At 42.2% G+C, this 26,306-nt stretch overlaps 1 protein-coding gene across 6 annotated transcripts in view; it reads left to right on the top strand.

Annotated features, from left to right (window-relative positions):
* Nucleotides 1-15,009, top strand: part of LOC112459981 (homeobox protein homothorax) — a 376,700-nt gene extending 361,691 nt beyond the window's left edge. For 3 of the 6 annotated variants that reach the window (XM_025024373.1, XM_025024376.1, XM_025024375.1), the window contains 2 exons: nucleotides 13,399-13,561; nucleotides 13,996-15,009. In XM_025024373.1, coding sequence (XP_024880141.1) covers nucleotides 13,399-13,559 — 161 coding nt within the window. In that variant the 3' untranslated portion in view covers nucleotides 13,560-13,561; nucleotides 13,996-15,009. The remainder of the gene's footprint in view (nucleotides 1-13,398; nucleotides 13,562-13,995) is intronic. The other 3 variants (XM_025024377.1, XM_025024378.1, XM_025024374.1) reach the window with 2 other exon arrangements.
* The last annotated feature ends 11,297 nt before the right edge of the window (nucleotides 15,010-26,306 follow it).

The raw sequence follows: 26,306 nt of genomic DNA on the forward strand, positions 1-26,306 counted from the left end.
GTGTGCCCAATGTATATAACGCAAGAACGAATCCTATTCTGCGGATCTAGTCGACGCAGACCATTCGTCACGCACTCGTCGAGAGCCTCGGTTTCGATAACGTCGCTCGGTCCCTTCGTTCTTTCTCTCTCTCTTTCCTCGTCGTCCCGTTTTCGCCCGTTCCGACGGATATAACTGTGTTGGTTTGCGGAGCGCGCTATCTGGCTGCCAAAGATCCCTTGGAGCAGAACCTCCGGAACGAGCTGGGCCAGACCAAACCAACATATAGCGCGTCCACTCCATCTCACTTGGCCGCTATCCCCACTTTCCTCACGTCGAGGCTGCGCTCCAACCCCCTTAGTCCGGTCTTTTTCAACCCCCGATTCCCCTTAACGCTCCCTTCTTCGCCGTTCGTCGTGATCCTTCCTCCTCTGCTCAACCACCGGATCGGCCCGGCGTCGTCCCTTCCGCGAGGGCCATCAATCAAGGTTGTCAATTTGTAATGGCGATTCTCTGTGTCCATCTCGGGGTGGGTCCAGACAGTCCACCCTCCACCTTTCTCCGTCTATCCTCGCACATCGACGATCTCTCTGTTTCCGTCGTCCTCTCTTCCCCCCTTTCGCCTCAACACTCCGTATACAGCTTCAACCCCCGCTTGAAGGAGCGAGAAAGAGGGTGAGAAGGGGGGGGAGGATGGTGGATTTTACGAAGCTGGACACCAGCCCGCTGTAAACGTTCCTGCTGGCACTGATGGGATATCGGCCGACGAAGAAAAAGAGAATGCTCCCGCCGTCGAGTTTAACGTCCCCCGTGGACCCGGGCGCGCTAAATAAAATGGATGTTCTGGGGTCGAGAATCGAGAGAAATTGTACGGCGGATTCCCTAAAATGTCACCGGAGGCGTCGACATGGACTGCTCGATGGCGCACCGACGCTGATGCGTCGAAATCGAACGCGTTCGATTTCGACAGATCCCATTTGATTCTGCTGAAATGGGCGATCGGTTTTATCGCGTCGCTTATTTGTACGAATTTTTCTTACGGAATTTTTCACTACCTTCCAAAACTTTTTGAAAATTGTGTCTACCTTTTAATACAGATGTATAATTTTTATTAAACCGATCAGATCGAGCGATTGTTATTTATGCAAGTGTAAAATTTATGATTATATTCCGCTGTTATAAACAATTAACTGCACGGTCAAATCTGATTTATCGCTTCGATTAATCCACTTAAACATAAACTCGCGACCATACTTTAGTAGGAATAATCGAGGGAAAGTCTGAGCTAAAAGGAGGAGCGGAATGGACGAGATCGATCGAATGGTCCAAGTAGAGACGATTTCTTCCCTCGTTGTGTCCCTATCGACCGTCGCCAAGCTCTTTTTTCTCTACGTTTCGCGTCACGTAGACGTGATATAGAGTTACTTAGAGAGCCGATCCCCCGCACATTACTGCCCTACGTTTGAAAGGTGCCAGAGCGGGTCCTCATACGACATAGATCATACGTTAATTGAAATGGGGTTCATGCGCGCCAGTCGAATACAAACGACCGACTTATAGAAATGTTATTATTTGCTACCGTACAGCACCGTGGGGAGAACATAACCGGGACACTGTCGGGCTTAACGGAGGAAATTGCGTTCCGTTCGTATCAACGTTTCGTTGAGCTCGATGCATAAAGGAGCGTCGATGGAAGCCCTATGAAATTCTTTTCATTGCAAATGAGAAAACATCGTCGGTAGTAAAACCGATATAAGCACTTATAATATTGTTATGCGTTATTTATATGAAAATAACATGTTGGAATGTCGGCATTATATACTGTCACGTAAAGGCGTGCATATAATTTTAAATGTAATAATTTCATCCGTTTAGAGAGACTCGTTTTCTCTTCAGAGTAATTCGCTGCTAATCCAACGGAGTCGAAGTATTAGTATATTGTAATCAGGAGATCAATTACAAAATAGCAACAATGGCCCTTAGTGGAACCCATCGCACTCGCGTAATTACAGAGCGCCAGAAACTGCCGGCAGTAGCCGTGCGCCGTTAATACTCGGCCGAATGTAACAATAACTCGCAGTCGCCTCCCCTAACTGCCGAACTTTGATCCATTCTATGTAAACGAGCATAGGGTCCATTTCGTTACGCATAGGTATATATAAATTGGCACGAGGGCGGGAATCGCTCGGACACGGAAATGAAGTCTTGGACGGTCACGATCGGTATGAAAAGATAAGGTCCGAGTTCTCTCTCGAGGGCGCTGGACAACGCCCTTTCTCCCTTGCTCTTCAAACCTCTCTCTCTTTCCCTCTCTCCTTCTCTCTGTTTCATATACGCTTTCCACTCCGCCAACGAGATTTTTCATGGCGTGGATCGCGTCCGGTGTATCAAGTCATACCCAGAAGGCTGGAGCTTCCACAGCCGTAGCACGAAGGGTGGCCCTATCTTATCGGCGTAGCCATAATGGCCTGTTCTATCTCATCTCCAGTCTCGTTGACCGTTTGCCCCCTAGACCACTTTCGCCATCAAGGCTTTACCGCGGTAATGGCGATCAGGAAGAAACCTGGCTGACTCGCAGCTTCAGCATCATACGCGAAAGAGGAAAAAGATTCGTATCGTGAAAACATTGATGCTTGCGCTGGCCTGTAGTTTTACCAAAAGCATCGATTTCAAGTTGTTCGTATATACGAATGGCACACTACGATCTTCCGAAATTAAGTCGTTCGTAAGTTATATTTTATCTCTCACGTTTAGATACGCGATCGTCGCCGAGACGAATAATAAAAACTGATTGGAATTTGTAATTGAATTGATAATAAAAAAAACGCTCTAGGAAAACCGTTTAGAATTAAAAATGCTTAAAAAGCATATTAAATTAAATAGCAAATTCACCTGAGAGACTTCACTTTCCATTAACTCGACATGCGTTATAAACATGCGTGAAATGCGTGAGAACGTACAGTGTGGTAATCAATCGCGCGATGCAACAAAAGCCAGATTGCGAGGCGCAATGCATTAACGATGCTGATGGACTATTCAATCGAACGCAGCCACACTGGTTGCGGCTGTTACAAGCTTGATAAAGGACGTTATATAAAATGTGCATCGCGCGTCGGAGCGTTTTTAACTCATAGGAGGCTACTCTTCGTTCAGAGTAGCGCGCTTAAGAACAGATAGGAAGTTCCGCGCAGGCGGAATATATTGACGAGGCTGACTGGCTATTTAGCTATTAAGCTATTATGCATTATTATCGCCCATCGGTCGGCGGTTCCGCGCCCGCGCGCCGTGAAATAAAGTTGTCTGCAAAGTGCATTTCATCTCCACTCGGAGTCGGTCGGAGTTGGCCGGAGTTCTATTAAGAAATGGCACGCTAAGTAATTACATCGTGTGATATCGATCTCGAGATCGATCCTATACCTGTGACCTGGAAAAAGCCGGACGAAAATCGTTACTCAGCCGGGCGGATTATATTGCACATTCAGAAGAAACGGAACGAACGGAGTTCCCTCCGCGCGACATTTAAACGACCAGCCAGCCACCACCGTCGGAGCTTATTTATGCCTGTCGTAAGGAGATACACTTCCGACGTTTGTGGCTCTCATAACCTCGGTTTATTGACACTGTTAAGAATAGTTCCTATAATCCATGGATCAGACTTTAGGCTACAATGGCGCGCCCGATGCTCGACGCGCTGCCTCGTTAAAGCGGTGGAGACAGGTGCGAATTTAATAGTTTTATATTAAATTTTAATGATTGCGTCGTATTGTTATCTGCTACTTGCTTTTATCACTGTCGCAATTACAGTTCCTAGGACGATTTATTAGCCCAAAATAACGTTTTACAACGCTTCAAAATTTATATACAATATATATATATTTTTTTTTCGGGAAACATTTCTTTATCACAACATTCGCACAAACTGTAAAAATTAGTATGTGTTTTTTTATGAGTATAAAATCTCAGATACGATCATATATAATGTATTTCGTAGTTTAGTATAGTAGTTTGCAACATAGTAGCCCAATCATCATAATTTATAGCCAGTGGGTTAATTAAAATATCTAAATATTATGCATGCCATATAAGATGCGATAATATATACTTCCATGCCGCCGTTCTTACGCTTCGTAACCTTATAAATATTAATAAACGGTTTATGGACAGTGCGAGAAACATTTTCTCCCTCGGTGTATCGTCGGTCATTAATTATTTATCGCGTCAACTAAAGAGCCAGTCAGCCGCGAGCACTCATTAGGTTTTATCGGGAAGACCAGATGAATTTAGCGAATCGCGATACTGCACGCTGCATCGCTGACAGAAATTTATGTCAATTTGCGGTGGTGTGGGTGCGCGCCATAGAAGAAGGGCCGAAGCTAAAGAACTGGGTTAAAATATGCCAACGCGCCACCGCGAACCCCGAAGAGTAGAGCAAATTAATTTCGGCTTGTCACAAGGACGATCATCCATAAATGCAATAGCTTCTTTGCTTTCTCCTCATCGCTTCGTACGTTCCGCGTTTTCTTCTTTGCCTCTTCCCGATCTATCGACCAACATCTCGCGCGAGACAAAGAGCTCGCAATAATCGTGATTTATGTATTCATTACCAACCACTCTTCGGCACGACTCGTTTGCACTGTTTTCAGAGCTGCACTGGCGCACAATATTCGCCCCGATGCCGCAGTTTGTTTTCAATTTCGGAGCCTTTTCGGACAGGACGCATTATTGCACGATGCTTTCGATCGTTGGTCATTCTCCAAATAGCTGTTGCGACAATTACCGCGAATTAGTCTTTGTTCTCCGTTTGGAATTTAAACTTTCCTACTATTCTTTGAATTTTACGAAGTTTTTGTAAACTTTATGATCGTGATTGAAGCAGCTTACGTAAATGATTCTTATTCGACAAAAAGAAAACGCGAGATCACGGAGTGAATTTTACGTACGAATGAATTTTGCAATTCAGCGTATCATGCAACCGACATTAGCGCGAGCGAGATTTTGGTCGTACGCGGGGGATCTCCCGTTGATTTTCGTTGCCAACATTCTCCGAATGTTCCGCGGATGAGATATGCTCGGGCTTCATAGCGCGGCAGCTGGGCCGATCGATGTCCGCGCACGGTTAGTGGATATTCGAGTAGAACGAGTAGAGAACGTTGGAAAGAACCGAAACGGCCAGGCGCGCGCGCGGGGGTTGGACGTTAGGAAAGGGAAGTTGCTTGCTGGAGACAGCGGAAGAAAAATAGCGGAAGTCATCGACCTCCGAAGGGCTATATATCAGAGAGGGTCGCGGGAGGATGGTAGAGGAACCCTGGCGAGCGTAGTGCGCGAGTGTTCTCACGTACGTACACGACGCATCCGCGTCTGTGTGTGCGCGCGGATAAGTGGAAAGGGTAAAAGGGGGCGAGTTTTCGTGCGATTCGCGAAGTGTACCAGCCAGAGGAATGAGAACGAAGACGTTGAGGAGCTGGAAGGACGAGAGGGATAAAAGTTGGAGAAGTAGTCGTGGAGAGATAGTACGGAATCTAGGATAGTAGTCCTACCGTTTTATCATCTAACCAAGGCGAGGACAACGACAACGTCGGCGGTGGTGATTTCGTTCCCTTTTTACTCTCGTTCGCTCCTTCGCAGGCCCCGCCGGGTTTATCTTAAATGAGAACTCCTGGCGGGCTTAACTCGGCTTGCCGAGGTTACTCCGGGTGCCTTTTACCTCCGCGACAGGATATATCTCTGATTGATTAAATTCCTGCAATTACGTCGCGTCGTATATCACACCGCCCCGGCTCACCCCCGAGGAGAGGGTGAGAGAGTTGAACGCGTTCAACAAAACTGGGATTCGGACAGGCGCGTCAAGATTGGCCCCTCCGTCGGTGGATTTGCGTCAGCAACGCCGTTTTAGATTTCATTGCGGTAGACATTGTACTGACAGCGGGCAGCCCAACATTGACTGAATTGACAAGGTTAATTTTACTCCAACTACAGCGGTAACATATGTTGGCGCTCTAACTATCGTGCATGCGAAAATGAATACAAGTTTGTCATTTGATATTAATACAATATATAGGATGAAATAAATCGTTTTGTAGTTATAATTGTACTTAGTTGCAATTCATACAGTATTTGCTCTTTGTAAAATGTTTTATCATCGTATATAAAGTATAAATATTGTACATACACATCAATACCAGTTATAAAATCCAGTTTTCTACGCAAACCCAGGTGTTTAAGCGATATATCATGTTTTGTACTTTATAATTGTATGCGTTATTACTATTATTGTACCGCGTCACTATTATTATATTTGACATCGGTGCACGGATACAGCGTCAGAAATATACAATGTAAATTACAGCACGCGCTTCGACAATGCGACGCAAATCCGAATAAGCGATGCGCAACAATGCCAAACGATTTCCGCAATTGTTGCCATTATCGTTTTAATCATAGCATTTACGATCACGTCTCGACAATGGTAGCGCCGCCGAATCGGCAGATACATTGTTACTACGTCACAATACAACGACGCCGCGACACCGATATTATTTTCCAACTCGACGACATTATCTACAATCACTGTCGAAATGAACAATGCGTGGAAGCGAGGAGGAACGCTCGGCAAAGGGAAAAAGAGAGCCCGTAAAGAGAGCTTATACAGAAAAAGATACAGACGAAGCGTGGATGGTATATAAGAGATAGAGAAATAGAGGGTGAGAGAGAAAAAGAGAGAGAAAGAGAGATAGAGAGAGATAAAGGGAGATACAGGAGAGGGAGGGGAACGGGAATAGGAGACCAGGCAGCAGCAGGGCGGATGAGTTATTAGATCCGGCGTATCCGGTATTGCGTCGCGGATGACCAATAGTTTCATCGAGGGATTGTTGAAGGTTCCGGAGCACATTTCCGACTTCCGCTTGGCGAATCGTCCTTCCGCCTGCCCTATCGCTTCTTCTTCGTCGTCTTCTTCCGATCGTCATCGTTGCGGTCCCGTCGGTAGCCGCCGGAATTCTGCAGTCGCGAAATATGGGGGCTCGAGCTCTAAGTCGCTCGTAGAAAAATATATACAGAGAGAAAGGCGAAACTCTTGGATTCTTCTAACGTCACTGTTAACTACCGACGATCTTTCACGTCTCTTCTTCCTCATTCCTCCTTTCGTCGACTGCTCGTCTAAGAGGTAGTTTGATTCTCGAAGGCTATTGTTGCCCTCCTGTACAAGAGTTTTCACGACGATGTCGACCAACGTGTTCTCATTCTACACTACACGAGAAATATTCGAAATTTCCGGACACGTCGCGTGCTTCTGTTCCGAGAAATGACATTAGAATAATAGGATGTAAGATCGTTAATCAATATTTAGGTGATGTTCACTTTCCTATATCGGATTTACTGAATATATCTGTCTTCTTCGCATCCGAACGTAATTATAAGGATCAGGTGAATGTCAAGAATAGGGAAAATTCTTTCTTTTATTATAATTTAAATTCTTTTTATTTTTTTTTGTTATGTGCATTTATAAAGAAATTTTATTCCATTTATTTTCCATATTATTAACTACTTCCTTTACTTATACGTTTTGAACTGCATTACATATACTATTGCGTAAACTTTCTCTCGATATACTCGAGGTTATCATTTATTTTACTAACTTACATAGTATTGCATTACCAGTTCATAAATTATACAGGAGGTTCGTGTTCGTGATTTTTTTTTACTGATAAATATAAGATTTAAACTATTTAAAGATATCTCCTCGAAGGTTTTGACGATATTATCGTACCACATGTATTTTATCAGTGAATGTATGCATTTTACATATTTTAACTTAATATGATCTATCAGGAAATACGATAGCGCACGTAACACAAAGAACATTTAACCGAGAATATCTGATCGAATCATAATAGGTGTAATTGAATTAATAAGCGTTATGAAATGAATATTCGTAAGGCGTTACGAGTTGTCAGACGGAGCCTTGCGAAAGTGAAACCCAACAATTTGTCCGACCCGGTTTAACCGGCTAATCCTTCGCCCCGGTACGCCGCAGCTTCGAAGTACTTCTTCGTGGACCTTTTCGTCGAGCACTTAGCGCTCCTTGCTTGGTCACTAATTAAGTTGTCAATTCCGAGCGGGTCGTCGGGGATGAGATGGAACTTGGGTGCTTCCTTTAAATCTTGAGTGGAAGTTCGTTACTGCACTCGGCCACGGTGAACTCCGGAAACTGATGGTTGTTACTTAGACTGCTCATATCTATCATGGTTTCCCTCGCTCTCTTCCTCGCAAGCATCCTTGCCACTTTGCCCTCTCTCTCTCTCTCTCTCTCTTTCTCTCTCTCGTCCTCTCGCCTCCGTTCGCGGTTTTAGCACCCTCCTTCGCGAAAGCGTCCCTCCTGGAAACTCTGTCGGTAACGTTAGGTCGGGTTATATCGAACCCAGGAAACCTCCGGCGAGGAGGAGAACTCGACTTGAACTCCGATGGAACTCCGGACGGAAACTCGGCGTGAACACTCGGCGTGTCGCCGCCAACTAAGTTGGAGAACACCACCCACTAACCTCCGTAAGGATTTCTCGCTCATCTAGGGAGCATCGGTGGCAGCCGGAGAGTCCGACCACCTTACACGCCTCCGTACCCTTCAGCTCCGATCCTCCGCCTACCGCTATGAACGTGGGCCAGGCATTCAGCCAGGCCGCAACCATAAGTTACTACTAATGTTGTTCCCGTGTTCCGCGGCCGAATTTGTTGACGAGGATGGTTAGCTATATTTGTAAAATTCCTACGCGCGAACTATATTTTTGTTAGCTTCTTCGCCGCCAAATGTAAATATCAACATAATTTTCATGTAAATTTTATTATTTTCCGACCGATCATACAGGGTGAAGTTCAAACTGTGGTATATAATATTTTGACATCGCACACTTAAATAATCTTAGAAAGTCTTAGAAACTTTTCAGACTTTAATATAAATTTTAGTTCAACGATGCTGGAAGACCGTGAAAACATATCTTCTTGTAAAGTAGTTCATCCTTATAAGCTTCTAACTTATTTTCTTTTCCTATTTTGAAGGAAGCAGTTCCGTTTCGCGGCCGAACTTCGACATTCCACCACTTCGATCGAGTCTGTGTCGCGAAAGTTTAATTAGATCCACCTTGAGGCAATTCCAGGGCCCTTTTGCCATCGGTCGCCACGGCGGCAAGTTAATGAGTCGATAATAAATTTTATTCGGTTACAAAGATAGTGGCCTTTAATGAATCTGAGGAAATATTCAAACTATCGCTTCTCGTTTGATTACCGCCAGAATTCGATTAATTTTGCTTCGTGGTTAGTTAAAAAAATAAAATTCCTGTTACTTTATATCTCACTTAGAAGATCGTTTTTTTCCCCTTTTTCTTTAATATATCTATATAATTCTGTAGCCGTAATTAAATTTTACGGCTATAAACCTAAACGAGAATGAAACAAAACGTACTCAAACGCGTTTTCATCTTACGTCCAGCCGTTACCGAAGCGGTGAAGATCCATTTTCACCGCGAACGGAACATTTTTCTAGCGATTTAGCCGAGTAACGATTAACACACATACACACACACACGGCCGCTTCATTTCCTACGATCCCGCAGCGAATTCGCCTAAGTAAATTACCAGTCACGGGATAGAGCCTGGGAAGCATACCGGCTTCCTGGGCAACGGATTTCGTGTGACGACAGCCGGGGACGGATGCCAGGGGGCTGGTATGGGTATAGCTTTGTGGATTTACACGATACCGAAATACAAGCGGCGAACCGACCTCGACCGGGGGAACTTTATTGCATTACGCCATGCGGCGTTTTTCCTATCGTCGTGGTCTCGTTGCACCGTCGGGCTCTAACCTCATCGAATTGACCCTCTACTTTGGCTTAGCCCGGGACAGAAATAATGTTCCTCGTCCTGCGGTATTCCGGCCTCCGTCGGAGAATCAACGAATTCCCCGGATGACTCTGAAGAGCCGCGCGAGGATTCCCGACGCCGTAAGAACGGCCATTAAGACGGCGATAATAGCCGGCGATAATTCGCCTTTGTTTATTAAAGCGTAACGAGGCGATAGCTCAAAGGTTTCATATAGTGGATCCGAGTACGCGATCTTCATCTTTGATCCTCCGCAATGCGACTCGTGATTTATTCACAGGAAATTCCCGGGACGCTTTTATAGATTCCGATTTTATCTCTAGATAAATCCGACGTAGATTTCTTTTATTACTAGGTATGAGACTCGATCGGTTATATGTATATATAATCGGAGAATTATTATTTACATCAATTTTTAATATTATATATTGCACATCCAAACATTATACACTCACAATAGCAATTTGTTATTTATCATACAATATGAGAACATAAACATTATATTTAAATCATTTAAACAAAATTAAATTTATATATCAAATTTTATTTTTCACTAAGATTTAATATAATCTCACATGGTAGATATTAATACATCGTTATCTAGCGTTTGTATCGCCACGCGAGAAACTTTCCTATCGCGCGAATAATTGATCTGATCTAAATCAAACCTAATCGCATTTTGTTTCAAGACACTTTGCTGTGCATCGCCACGAGTCTTAACGACTTGTAATTTGCGGGCATAGAAAGGGACGGCTTTGCGAGAAGAATCCTCGCGGGTACACCACCAGGTTGCCCCTCCGTTCTCCCCTCAGCCTTTCCCCAATCGGGTCTCTCTCCTCGTAGCCTCTCCCGTCGACGTTGCATCGCTGCAAAGAGAGAAGAGCGATTCCTTAATTTCCCATATTGTGGCTCGACGTCTCGGCTATCCCAGGACGCCCCGCTGCGTTATAGCGCGGTTTAATCACACTACAAGCGCGCATCCCTCGTTAGCGGAATATCGTGGTGGCTATAATATGAGGCTACATTCCACGTGGCGTATACTACATCGCGAGACGCGGCATACCGTGCAAGACATTTCCACCGCGCGGGAGCGGCGCGGCGTCTAGATCTCTCGCGCTGGCTGCCGTTGCGAAATCGGTAATAACCTTTTGACTTTTCTACAGCTGAGAAATGGAAGGCAAATTGACGCCGTTACGCTTTACACGAATTGCGAGTCGGAGAGATTCAGGTTGTTGAAGCGAGACATTAGACGATATCGAATAAATCTCTTGTCCGCGATTTTTTTTTCGTTGAGAACGGTAATACAATCTTTCTACCACAAAGTGGAAATTTTGCAGCATTGTCGTTTGATTTATTTTATAAAAGCTGTTCAATTACTCTATTTTTTCCTTACATCCCTATAATCTTTATAATTTAAGATGATTACAAAATTTAAATTTCGATGCAAAGAGAGAATTAATATTTTTTACGTAACAAAATATCGTTTTTGTAAAACTTCGAGTAATACTTTGATAAATATATATTTCCGCGTTTTTGGAGTGGCTTTGAATCGCCGCGAAAACATTCACGTCACCCTGAGTGTCTCGCGTTACCGATGTAGTTGGATCTATAGTGATCGTACTTGCCGAAGAAGCAAGGAGGAAACGGGGAGCACTATAGCTATATCGAAGAGCGTTGCGCGCACAGTTGAAAAACACTCCTAAGGAAACCGAAGAAAGAGACAGAGCTCGAACGAAGGGGGACGCTCGCAATAATTGTGATTTACGATTTGGTCGCTAGCAAAGTAAAGCGCGGAGAGTTCGTTTGAAACGGTGCAGTGGCGACGTATTTCGCGAGGCAGAAGAACTCGTCGGCGAGACGAGAAGATGAAGAAAAAGGCGACGGCCGGGGTACGGCGTGCGAGGGAGGAAGGGAGGAAGCGAGATTGCGGGCTTCCTGCTTTTTGACAAATCGCTGATGGAAAATCCAGCGAACCGTGAGAAACCGCGATATACTAGACCCCCTCTCGCGTCGATCGGCCTCGTATATATGTCCCTGTAGTAGTCCCAACGGGTGCGAGTCTTAATTGGCGTTCTTTTCCGCGACCTTCCGGAACCGATGGCTTAATTAGCAAAGCCCGTAATTATGCCTGGCGACACATGGAGAAACCAGTTTCTTATCAACATTAAATATACCCAAGATAGTGCTGACTGATATTGACGCGTCTTATGACGATGTGTTAGATCCTAGAATGAAATATTACACGGTCTTTTTCGTTTCCAATATGCATATATCGATATATCGTTTTAAGATTACAGTCAGTAATGTATGGAAGTAGATAAGTCTATGATAACTGGATAAGTCTATAGTGACAAACTACATGTAATATCGAGGGATACGAGTTGAGGAAGGGAAATTTTAGCATATGAAAAGCTTAGTGAAGTATTTCACAATAGCAGTCGGACCCTGGAGTGTCGCGGATCTCAGCGACACTCGTTTATCCCGGCGTCTCATTCTCTCTGTCTTCATCTCGCTCGTGTCGTCAGCTTCGGTTGAGCGTTCACTGGCGGTAGAGGGTAGGACGCAATCAGTGCCCTTGATTTATCGTGGCAATATACATTAAGATACCGACATTAAAACTAGGGGAGTCTCCCATGGATTCCGAGGCTCCATTACCGCTTAGGACAGAGGAGAAGCTGTCGTCACGTTGCATCGAAATGCTCGGGGCGAGATTGAATTCTCAGCTGCACTTGATACGTTCGATATTTTCCTGAAATTAATGGTGATCGGTTATTTGCGCGCGGTCGAATCAGTCTTTCCTCGCTCATGACGCTCATTAGCAATCACGAAAACCGCAGCAATTTATTCACATTGACTGTTGCTAACGACCAGATGCATTATTGATGTTACCGATTATAAAAAGAAAATTATAATTGCGAGAATATCAAGAAGCTTTTAATCAATGATTAATAAAATATTAATATTAATAAAAAGGCACACATATTCATAAAAGACACTATACATACACACATACACATATACAATATACAGGCATACAAACACATACACCACACATATCGATATTATCAATGTCACGAGCAAATTATGAACGTCATTAAATTATAAATAATATTACTACTAAGTTTTATATATTTTATGTTACAAAAATGTTCTTATTGTTTAATGTTTTTGAATTGTTAACACTTTTATCAAAAAATTATATCAGAAGAAGCTAATTTGTATTATTTTTTCTTTCTGCAATATGCCAAACAAAAATATGAATCAAACGAATTCGCTGAGAAAGCTGAGAACATTATGAGCTTACGATATAAGTTTCTGAAATTATCAGAGATGTGATCGTGACTTTGGTGAATCGCATCACACAGCTCGCCGTGCTCCCCCTGGATGTTCCTCTCGATCTCCCTCATCCCACCTCTTTGAGATGAGGAGACTGAGTATCGAGTGGGCATCGAGGTCTCGAGTTCCTCGAGAACTTTGGGAGGGGTCACGGCGAGCTTGTCCAGTACCCGCCTGCCAATTACGGAACAGAGATCTAACCGTAGTAATGTGTAGTGTTTCCACCATTGTCCGCAGGACCGAGCGGGGCATACAGTCCGGATGCGACGATGGGCTACATGATGGACGGACAGGCCAGCATGATGCACCGACCGCCCGGCGATCCTACCTTTCACAATCAGTACCATTACCCAGAATACTACGGACATCACTTATAAAGGTTTGTTGTGTTACACTGATATTCCGATTATCACTTTCATCAATTCCACATCGGATTATGAATTAGCCCATGTACGTTTGTTTCATCTCATTACAATGGCCAAAGCTTCCAAATTCATTTCATTATAATGGAAATTTTTATGGGAAGGAGTTATATATAATCCTGGGAAAGTCTGGGGTTGTTTATGACAATTCAGATGTTTTGCTCGATTTGCGATTGTTCTAACACTGAGCATCTCAATTATCTTATTTAATTCATTCAAAAATAGCAGTTATAATACAAGCAATCATTTATATATTATATTTATGTGAGAGATCTCAGAGTAAGAAAGAGGGAGATTTTATAAAGAAAAACACACATTGATAAAGTTATGAATAAAATAGAAATGTTTTACATATTTTAATTTTAATATTGAAATAATGTCTTCGCGTTAGACTGAGGATCGTCAACCTCGGATGTTTCAGGAGTACTTGCAAAGTGGAATGGATGGTGAAACGACGGTTCTAGCGACACGAAAAGCGTGACGGACCTATCGTGCTCCAGTTGGCGTAGATCAGAATCGGAGGACAACGATGAATCGTGACCTCCAGGACGATCACCATGGTAGTCCCGATGATTTCTTGCTACGCCGCACGACGAAATGCGTGGACGTTTGGGTGCTTGGTTAATGAGGAAAAAGACACGAGGGAAGAGAAGGACGAAGGAGCGAAGTGGTTCCCGTCTCCGAAAGAAAGGACAAAGCAGATGAAACGCCGCGAGAAGCCGACGAGAGGAAGATCGTGGAATTGTCGAAGGAAGAAGGACAGAGCGAAGTGGCTGCGGAAGGCGACGCGAGGAAAGAAAGGACACGAAGGGGAATGAAGCCGCGGCTTGGTCTCGAGAGTGACGCGGCCGCGAAGAAATTCATGTGATTGTTCTTTGTACAAATATTGCGGTGTAATATTGTAGTGATTGAAGAATTTAAATGTTAAATTTTAATACGGTCGCGATCGAGATATATTAATGAAATATAAGTGATATATAGGCAATTTTAGCGGGCATGTACATTAAAAAGAAGAGGCAAATACACCCGGTGCTCGCACGGAATATAGAATATGTTCAAGTGCACAGACGACGCAAGAGAGGTACAAGAAAGAGAGTACGAGAGACATACGAAGAAAAAAAATACGAAGCAGTATATATATATATGTATGTATACATATATATATTATAAATAAATATAAATAGCAAGACACAGAGGATGAAAAGAGAAAGAAAATTATTAGATGGCACGGGAGATGTTTAAAGGTATATAAAAGTAAAAACGAACGCAAATGCGGCGGAGAATTAGGTCGAATGACATCGACGCGTGTGCCGGACTCGAGCGTCGACCATTCAATTGCATATATATATAGGAAACATTAAAATTTGTACAGTTATTAATTATAAATGAATTTACTAATTAATGGAAAAATATATTATATATATATACATATATATAAATGAATATATATACATGAATATATATATAGATATATACATATACATAACGGAGAGTAAAAAAAAACGTGTGGCCCCGGTTGTAATATAAGTCGAGCGTTGTAGTTGGACTGGGACGATTATCGTATATTACCGACGCGTACTAGACACAAGAAAATTTCCGCGCAAATCGAGAGAGGAGAGCGGGAGATGCGAGTGGCGCGAGTGAGAGAATACACGAATAAACGTACTGAGGGATTTTAGATATAAATAAATAAAAAACAGAGATATAGATATCAATGAAAAAGAAAGAAAGAGAAAGAGAGAAAGAGAACGAAAGTGAGAGCGAGAGAGTGAGCGAGAGCGAGAGAGTGATAGAGTGAGAGAATGAGAGAGTGAGAGAAGAGAGAAGATTGGCGCTCTTTGTCGTGCATTCGATGACGCAGCAATATCCCTCTGAGAATCCTACCCTCTAAAATCCCAACCCAATCCAACCCCCGCTCCAGCGTAAGTGACATACATACACAGAGACACGTACACACATACATCTATACATTCTCTCAGCTTCGTGAAAAGACACAGGCATATATACAGACACACCCCTATACTTGTACACAGAACATACTCTCCCACGATCATAAGAATAATTAAACGGAGGTACACACCGCAGCTTTTATTATAATATATTCTGTATAAATAGTTAATTCAATTGTGTGAAAATAAGATGAGGGAGTGGGCGAAATTCGATTGGGAGAATCGTTCTGCGAGCACGCGTTGACTTGCCTTGGTTTTTTTTTGCTACGGGAAAAGGGAGAGTGAGGAAATAAAGAATCGGACAATCGATCGCGAAGAACAATTCGTTTTTGTCGTTATTTTCTTCTTTCATTTTCAACGAGATTCTGCGAAAATGTAGATGTCGAAGAAGGTGAGTGAAACAAGGAAAGAAAGACAGGGATTGGCCTGACAAAACGAATGGCCGATATTGAAAATAATGGAACTTTGCGTACCTATTATGCACTAGCGTTATGCAACGTTCTGTTACGGCTCGAAAATGCACGCATTTGTATTTAGCTTTTGCAGCGTTAAAGATTCACGTCAGTGAGTCTCTATTTATTATTTCTTTCCCCGTTTCCGTTCGACATTATCATTTCCGTACAGCGTTGTGCTCAACGGCTCTTTGATGATCACGAAAAAACTCAACTCAAGAGTAACAGTCATTACTACATAATAGTTTATCGAAATTTTCAAAATGACTTGTGACCGTGAAAATACGATCTACATCGAATTTATAACTAATAACAAGTTTTTTCGAATTCTTGAAGAAATGGATCTCGATTAGTTGAAGTGATCAACGGGAATTTGGAACCCTGATAAAACAATATTTTTTATCGTTGAGTAGAGGCTCTGTTGGAAATCCAATCGTGAAGGAAACAGGGCTAATTAAGAGCCATTCGCTGTTCTCGATGCGAAAGATTTATTCAATCATTAATTAGTTCGAACGTCTCGGTCTTTGTTCAGACCATCTTCAGCATATGATAAAATGTGTGGCAAATTAATCGACGAACAGTAATCATTTTACGAATGACGAGGAATATCTATAAGTTTCCTATGGATTCCCGCCACAAAGGATGGAGATGTTGTTGAATTCTAAATATATCTTATATAAAATGTGTGGGAGTGACAATCTGAGATTAAAATCCCGAAAATAGCAATCCATAATAACTGTGTTATAAGAGACATTGTCTACTTTTGTCTTTATAAGAAATTTAACTGGGCAAATTATATTATTTTATCAATTGTAATAAATATTGTAATATCAGAAAATAATAACGAGATTATTCTTGATGACTGAATCGAGAAATGCAGCAGTTCTAATTGTCCAACCGTTGATATATCTTACAGATTACGAATAAGCGATGAATTCGAATCGAGAATCCGCTTGTCTCTACGTCTTATGTAGATGATAGACAATGTGCCTGTTGCTATTATTTGGAGACTTATAGATATTCCTCGTCATTCGTAAGATGATTACTGTTCGTCGATTAATTTGCCACACATTTTATCATATGCTGAAGATAGTCTGAACAAAGACCGAAACGTTCGAACTAATTAATGATTGAATAAATCTTTCGCATCGAAAATAACGAATGGCTCTTAATTAGCCCTTGTTTCCTTCGCAATATTTTTTATAAATCGCATATTCATCGATTGACGGGTGTATGGCGCCAAAGTAGCCCATTATTCGTGCGAAAGCAAACGAAAGGTGATCATCGAGATGCTCGTACATATGAGCGTTAGGGTCAAAGCACATAACATGGCGTAGCGATATACGACGGTCGTAGTCCCCGACCTGACAGATCAGGATACGCCAAAGCTTGTGCGTTACTTACGTCCACGACTACGACTGTCATATGTGCTTTGGCCCTTCTTCTGTAATTACGTCAATATTCCCCTTCTTAAACAATTAGCAGCAAACTCACGTTAGAAAAGTCTTTTCCTTATCATATGTTTTCATCGATGAAGATCCTAGTTGTATCATCACGATATCACTTTTCCCATATTTACATGTTCCTTTATGCATCTATATACATTCACTCGTGATCATTGTTACGGCCATTTGCGAATTCGAGCAAAAATTCATCTTTTTGCTTTCGATCTTTGTCGCGCTCTTTATCCTCCCATGCGCTCGTTTTTCGTCGTCGAGTCCAACATTCCGGATATTTTCGTTACTCCGTACAATTCGTCATACGCCTTTGTTAAAATTATTGTCTTTTTTGTCCGATAGCATATTAGTTCCGAATGCGCAATCGAACGAAGGAAGAAATAGAATGCAATCAATTTCCAATGTACATTTATCTCTTCCAATCGCTTGTCCCTCATTCCCCCGTTTACGATTTATATTGGAGGAATCTTTATATTTCTATACAAATCTTACCGCACGCGCGTCCCTGATATACGTAAATACGTTAACGAGCAAACGATGATAGAAAGTAAGGAAAAGAGAGAAACGCGCGCGAACATGCGAATGAGGGAACAGGAGCGAGGGGAAAGAGTGTTTTTCGAAGGAAGGGAATGAATTTCCGAGAGAGACCTTTACAACGCGATACGCCAGACAAAGCATGTTTATTAAAAGAAAAAAAAATTTTTTTAATGAAATTAAAACGTCGATTATACGTGAGAGAGCGGTTTCGCGACGAATAAGGGTACGAAATAATAAATAAAAAAAAAAACGCCCCTCGTTAACGTCACATGCGTCACACGAGGACGCGTGTCTCGTTGATCTCTCGACGATCGAGACACGACGCGGTTCGTTCGGAAGGATGGATCATTCGGGGTACCATTCTCTCCGATCGGCCGAGCGAAATGAGAGGACGACGAGTAGAGAAGAAGAGGGAGCGAGAAGAAGGTGAAAAAAAAGAGCGTAAGACAAAAATTTTATCAATATTTTCAATACACTCGCATACACGCAAATCTTGTATAAAAGTTTTAATATTAACACAATTGCTCCTGCCGGGAGCCGAGCGGCGGCGTCGGCAACGCATCGGTGTTCCTCTCACAACATATCCCACTCGAAAAAATTTATTCAGGAATAATTCCGACGGATAGGATTCCGCGCGCGAGAGAGAGATGCGATTCTCAAGAGATTGTACGAACCATCCAAAATTCTTCCTGCTAAAGAGGGACGTCAGCGTTGTACGGTTGTGCCTCGCGCGATCGGCGTTCTAGTATACTAAACTAAAAAAAAAAAAAAGATAACCCACGTATACCGAAAGACTCAGGTGCGAGAAAAGTCAGTATAGTTATTGTCCTGATTGAATCGGAAGGATTACTCAAATTTCGTAAGTTACATTGTACGTGCGTCGCGCGAACGCACAGGCTCCTCTACGTGAGATGCGCGCCAATCGATCGTACGATCGTCGACCTTTTCCCCTCCCCCTCCTGCGAAGGGAGGGAAGCGTAGAGAAGGATTCCTTGGCCGTTGAAATCCATCGAGTCCTTCCGACGCGAGTCGCGCGAACTTTCTCGTCGGGGAAATTAATCGCGATCATCATGCGACGGATGAAAACAGTATACGATAAGACGAACGGAAATTGTATACGCTTTGCGCGTGATTACGTCGCCGAGATTACATGCGCGAGACTGTCGATGAAGATCTCTTAGACCGGTATTCGTTGATCGGTCTTATATTCAAGATCGTGTACAGCGTCTCGAGATCGTACTTAAGACAATCTCGAATATAAGATTATGTGAATACCGCTTTTAATATTATTTAATTAATTATATATTTTTTAGTTTATCAATTTTAATTAATTTTAATCAATTTTAATCAATTTTAATCAATTTTTTATCACTTTACTTAATTCTCGCATGTGCAAGAATCGATTTTAGATTAGCGCGTATAATTTCGGCGCACGCAATCTTCTCAAGACTAAAATTAATATTATATTATTTACTATTTATAATGATAAAGCTATAAATATCTATAGTTATTGAGAACGAGACAATCACACAGGAACTACTAAATCGGTGACGGCCGACCATTTTCTCTGTCGCGCGTAGCGCCAAAGGCAACGGCGTATTTTTATAAATTATATTTGTTGAACGATGTATTGTTTAATTTTGTTGAGACCTGCCTTTGGCTATGCACGACGATATACGTTGAGTTATGCATGCGATCATGTATGAGCAATTAATTTCTCCAACGAAGAGTGACGTTTAACAAAATTATAGTAAAAATATTTACATACACAAATCTTGCAAAATAATTCAAAGTACATGTAATTGAATTTTTGTAATGTTTTTTTGTTAAATTATTTTTTTCTGGTAATTATTAGCGTCACATAATGCGTCGATACAATAACAAACTCAGTTTGTAAACATTAACGCATTAATTAGATGCACGGAATGCAATCTATTGGAATTAATTTAATTAAAGCGCAGTTTGATACAGCATACAATGCGCGGAAAAACTCAAAAACCAGAATTAATTTTAGAAGCAGGCAGATACGGACAAAAACCGGTATTCATAGTCAGATCTTATATTTAAGATCGTCTTAAGTCTGGTCAAAGGCAGTCTTAAGACTGCCCATCCAACCAATGAAATGACCGCGGTATTAGCATCTTAAGATATTACTTAAGACAGTCTTGAAATAAGACCCGACTATGAATACCGACCAAAGGAAGATCGCACGATCGAGAACGCGCGTGGATATCGGCACAATTCGAGCGAAGAACGGAGCGAGCGGACGTCATATTGGCTGTTCGTTTTATAAATGAGTTCACTCGATTGAATCATCGCCTTAAAAATGTATACGAAGTAACAGTAAGGTCTATCTAAATAATAATCATGTTAGAGGGTAAATTGTAACAAAGATTTTATGAGCGGCGACACACGAGCGACGAGAATAATGCGAGAGGACGAGAGTAAATGCGTTATTGCATGCATGTGCGTGTTGTGTGTGTGCCTGTATGTATGTGTATATGTTGAATGTAAATTTTGGAAAATGCGTGCGTGAACAGTAGCAAGCCAAGAGATGAAAACAATGTAATAACTATTGTACAATTACGGACGATGGATAGTTAACTGCTACGACGTCGACTATTGCGACGACGATTATAATAATGATGACCAATCGCGCTGTCGCAAAAAAAATCACGGTAATCGTTATTATGATCGTAAAAGCGATGCGAATCGATCGCGATAACGGGGGTCTGTGAAGCTGATACAATAGTGACGCATACGACGAAGACACGATGTGTATAATAAGCTAAAATTTTATTATATCGGTATGGAATCAGATTTTTGCAACTGTTTGCGTATTGACGACCTATTGATGCCCTTAAATAAGAGAACGAAAAAAAAACTGCAAATAAATTAAAGTAAAAAGAATGAAATATATGAATTGTGTTCTGCTTTGTAAATCGTATCGCTCTTCGATATTAACTTACACGCGATTGTGATAGCAAGAGGAGCGAAAAGATGGGATGAAGAGTGTGAGAGAGTGAGAGAGAGAGAGAGAGAGAGAGAGAGAGAAAGACGAATGAAAGAGGGGGAAAAAAAGGACAGAAGAAGAGAATGAATGAGAGGAACGTGTGCGAGGGAGAGGGTGAGAAAAATGTGATTGCGGTGTAGTTATGTATGGCAGTCGAAAATCCTTTCTACGTGCTTATCGCGAGGAGCGGAGGAGATGTGCTCGTTGCCCGGATTGTACACTCTCGCGTATACGAAACGATAAGGGAAACGTGGAAGAACGAAAACGTGGAGATTCCGCAAGGCGCCGGTCAAAAGTTTAAACGGAGGGGTATCGAACAGTGGGATACCGCACGTTGATGTAAAGTATTAAGTATTATGGGACTACGTGCATACATGTAATTGTACTAAAGGGCACAAGCCTCTCGAGCCATCACACACACCGAGACATTACGTTACACACGCGTATTCACGTGCATTCAGATTCACGTAACAGACATACACACACACACACATACACGCACACAATCATATACATAGCCACACACGTATACGACAAATACAGGTGCAAGGTACGCAGAGAAAGAGAGAGATAAAAAGAAAGAGATCACATTCGATCATTTGTGTACTTGAACTCGATCGATTCGGTTTTATTAAATTTCACGGATCGAACACGTGATGACGATGAAAGGAAGAACGATGTCAAAGGTGGTCTATGTTAGAGAGTGTCCATTGTATAGTGTTTTTTGAAACGTGAGCATTAAATGCTACATCTTGTGTACACTTGTATTACACTTTATTACGCACACCCGTGAGAAGATGCGACGTGACAAGTCGCAACGTCGTTGCCGAATATTGATTAGTCTCACTTCAAATTCAGAAAGAAATACAGGATTCCTTGTCCCAGTGTTGTATTACTTTTCAATAATTTGGTTTAATTTATAAACAAAATCTTCTGGTTACACTCGACGTTCCGACTTTCGTAGCATAAAGAAAGAAGATAAACGGGGAATTACTTTTGATATTTAAAAGATTATTATTTTATTCGAGCATCACGTACGTCTCGCACTTTGTCGTGAGAATGTTTGGTAAAGTATTTAAAATTTTCAATACTAACATTTCTCTTGAAATCAATTCGTCAATATTTCCTTTTTTAAATTCTATTTTTTTAGACAAGAAAATAAATAATGTGGCTAAAATACAGGACTATCAGGGTATTTGTTAAAATAACAGATGATATTAGATATATTCGATTAAAGGCTATGTAACGGATCTCGTTGAAGAATCGCTTGACAGTGAGAAAATGCATTCGTCGTCGCTTTAACGGAAGGGTAATCCGCGAAAGAACGTAGAATCTTGTCAAGACCGTTGAAACAGGCGACATGGACGTTTCAAAATCGGCGGACCACTCGTCGTATGACCGACGTTTTATAGCTAGGAGAGATCTTGGCGGGTGAATTGGGTGGAGGGTTGTTAGCGAGCTGTCGATGGCTCCGCTTTGTTATCCGCCGCCCCCGGAGTCACTTCTCCGGGTACGACTGAAAAGCGAAAGGGTGCCGTTGCTGTATAAAACACATTTGCGATTTGCACGCATCCCCTGGACCCGAGTCTCTTCCTGCCCGCATGTCTCTGTCTGGCATACTGCCTGTTCTGAAATATGATAGGGCGGGTGGAGAGAACCAGAGAGCATCGCGGTGTTGCTGTAGGTGCCAATTACCGCTGATGGTTATTCCATGGAAATGGACCTTGTTACGCGGCAGCGTCGAGAATCGGGGAAGGTACCAATTATTTTTGCTGCCATCGATGCTTCCTGCCAGGCGTCATCCAATAAAAGCGCCGAGTCGGCGGTTCACCCGGCATCGGATCGTGCAAGAAACTAACGAGACAAGCCGTAATGTCGAGGAACGCGTGGCAGTCGAAATTTTCTCCTGCTTTCCTTCTGTCCATCTCGTCACGGAATAATCGTCTTCTCCGATCTTTCTATTTGACTTAACTGTTTGTCTTTCATAATTGCTCTTTGAAATAAACACTAACAAGCTGGATATCTACGAGTTTAATGTAATTAATTTATATTTGGTTTAAGATCATGTGTATGGATTTAATTTAATGCATTTTGTTTAAAAAGAAGATAATAATATCTTTATTTAATAATATATTTTATAACCAAACACCCATTTTATTTAAAGCGACGATCGACAGTAATATGGAAGCAACTGTCAATTTTGTGGAAACTAATTCTATTTATTTCTCTTGCTTTATGATTGATTGATTAAATTTAAATTATCTCGATGTGTTTCGGCTTTAGAACATTTGAAGCTAAAAGGAGCTGGAGGTCGATCGGAAGAAAGTTTCGCGAGTGAATTCGGCTGCTCATTCGCGAAACGGAAGCAATTTCTGCGTTAGCCCGGAGATCGTGCTGGTGGCTTTAATCAACCGTCGAACCAGGCGATCCGTGAAGCCGTTAGAAAGTTCGTCGAACTAACTCGGTCGTCGTCGTCGTCTAACGCGGTGGTGCGCGTTAGGAAGCCGGTAATATATTAGGCGCGGGAAGGCCCCGCGAGCAAACAATCTCGTAATGGCAGGACGGCACGGCTGACTGGTGGCGCGGTAATGAGATATTAGAGCTGAGCTTGGCCTGCTAGAAGGGAGTGGCTACTTCGGGGTAGTAATGCGCGATAGGCGCCCGTTTATGTCTCACGGAGCCGGGGGGGTTGTTATTACGGAGCACTGCCAGGACGAGGGCTAGTATCGTTTGCTCTCTCTCGGGACACGATTACGACACCAGGCTACCTCGATCCTCGCTTAACGCGCGCAACTCCGATCGGAAAATTGACACCATCGGGAATGAATATCAAGCCTTGGTGTTCAATGCTTTTAACTTTCCGCTTTTTTTTTAATGTAGTATGCCTATCTTATCTTTTTTGTTACTTTTTTTATTTTTTTCAATCATAAGAGAGTTTGAGAAAGTTTGTATTATTATTGATCTTATTATGTATATACAAATAATACTTAAAAAATTAAAAAATGTGTTATAAATTTTTTATTGTTATTATTGTTGTTATTATTACACGTATATATGATAAAGTTGTAAACATCTTTCCGGAAATCTTAGTCTAATTGCGGTTTTCGTTTATTTTATTGATTTATTTTTCAGAAAAATGAAAGAGTACAAGTGTAACTTAAAGGGACAAATTCTATTGTTTTGATTATGGAATTACTCGGCGTATATTATAATTAAACCAGTCGTGATGGTACATCGCCAAAGTAATTGGCGATTAAGCGACAGCGCTTGCACATATCAAGTGTCAACGATGCATAAATAGGTCGCATTTGGCGGATAGACAGGTCGAATGCGGTGTGCTTCGTGCAGCTGCAACATGTTAACGAAAAGCTCGTACTGACAATCATTGATTGGCAATGATCAAAGTCGTAGTCTGCCACTCAATGTACTCGTAAATCGCGTGTCTGAAATGAATATTAAAAGTTATGATGATGTGAAGCGCTTCATTGCGTACATGACTCCCTCATAATTTCGGCGTGCTTTGATTTATTGATTCCTCGTACTTGACGGCTCAACTTGATTTTGTCATCTATTAATTACTATTTTTATTGAGATTTCGTCATATATAGAATTTATTTCACGAGAAAATTGTGAATGCTCAGAACACTTATTAAAAAATCATGTGATTACGTTGAGATATAATATAAAAAAAATTCAAAATACAAAATTACAGCAGAAAAGAATTAATACGCCATAATTTCATTAAAGATATTAACGTAACGGTCACATTTAAGTAACGTAATTTTAAATTGTTCTGGAATTGTAATCTCATGAGGAACAACAATGAGGGAAAATCGGCGTCGTTCAGGCAAAAGTAATCGCGACGGTAATCGCCATTCATCAGCAATGTATAAACAAGGCCACGCGAATCTATTTCCTAATAAACAGCTCGTGCCGTGGCATGATTCCGTCAGGGTAGCACAGTAGCCCAAAAGCGGATGGCGAAGTGGTAGCAAACGGCTGGCTGCTGACGGTCGTCGGCGGTCGCCGGTCTCTCCCTCTCGCCTCGCTTCCTCCGGCCATCCACCGCCGCCGCCGCCACCACCGCCGTCACCGTCCTCTCTCTTTCCCTCGCGCCCACGTACGGACAAATGGGTGTCCCTGCATATGTAAAAGCAGCGCTGTGTTCGGCTCACCCTCGGCCAGCCATTTGTCAATGTCAAGGCGCGAGCGCCGTATCCATGGCAACACCCCCGGCCAGCCAGGGGGTGCGAGTGCGAGCGAGTGCGAGCGAGTACGAGCGAGTACGAGCGAGCGGCGCGGGCAACCCTCAGTTTCGCGCGACTTCCTCCACCCCCGCCGGCGGAACGCAACCCCCGGGGTTGCTACCACCACTACTACTACTGTGCCTCCTCTACTCGCTACCACGCTCTCTCCGCTGCAGCCGCTATCGCTATACCCTTCGTCGCCACCCCCTGGACTATCCACCGCCGCCAACCACCCGCGACCGACTCAGTTCTCGATATTTGTCCCAAGCGCGCACGCGCTCTCACGACTTTCGTAACTCCTGAGAACGCTACCCTTATTCTTGGAGGCGCCTCCGGACGAGCGACCGCCAGCTGTTTCCAACATCGATAATTTTTTTGTATAAATGTTCAAATTGTGTATTTCTGATAATAAAGATCCTTGGAGTCAACCATTTATGAATTTTATTTTGCAGAATGGAGGTATGAGTGTTAGATTGAGGGAGATCCTAAGGAGATTCTAAGTTTAATTCAATATTTTGTCTGTATTAAGTTAATAATTTTGAGAAGTTGAAAATAAAATAAAATTTGAAGAGGAAATAAAACGTCTAATTTATTTATTACTGTTATAAGGATTATTGTTATTATTATGTCAGTAGAAAATAACTATTTTATTATCGTATAAATATTGGTCCTGAAATATGTATTACGTAAGATCTCTACAAGAAAAATATCAATTGATCGTCCATTGGCAACACATTCTTCCATAAATATTCAATCATTAAAGACGGGAAATACTTTGAGAGTACTAGACGATCGTTATATGATAATACTTTCTAAGATTTTCCATCGGGCGATGCGACGTAAAAACACTCAAAGGCACGGATATATCCCCCTGAGAAATTCTTTATCGCGTTATACTGCACAGAAAACAAAGAGAGATTTGCAGGCGCGGAAACGATGGGAATAGCGCTAACCACGAAAGAGAAAGATAGCTATGAAAATGTTGAGAGAAGGAGAGAAAGAGAGAGAAGAGGGGGGGGAGAGAGAGAGAGAGAGAGAGAGAGAGAG

Source organism: Temnothorax curvispinosus, unplaced genomic scaffold (genome assembly GCF_003070985.1).
Source record: "Temnothorax curvispinosus isolate PA1 unplaced genomic scaffold, ASM307098v1 QBEX01010285.1, whole genome shotgun sequence".
Lineage (NCBI taxonomy): Eukaryota > Metazoa > Arthropoda > Insecta > Hymenoptera > Formicidae > Temnothorax > Temnothorax curvispinosus.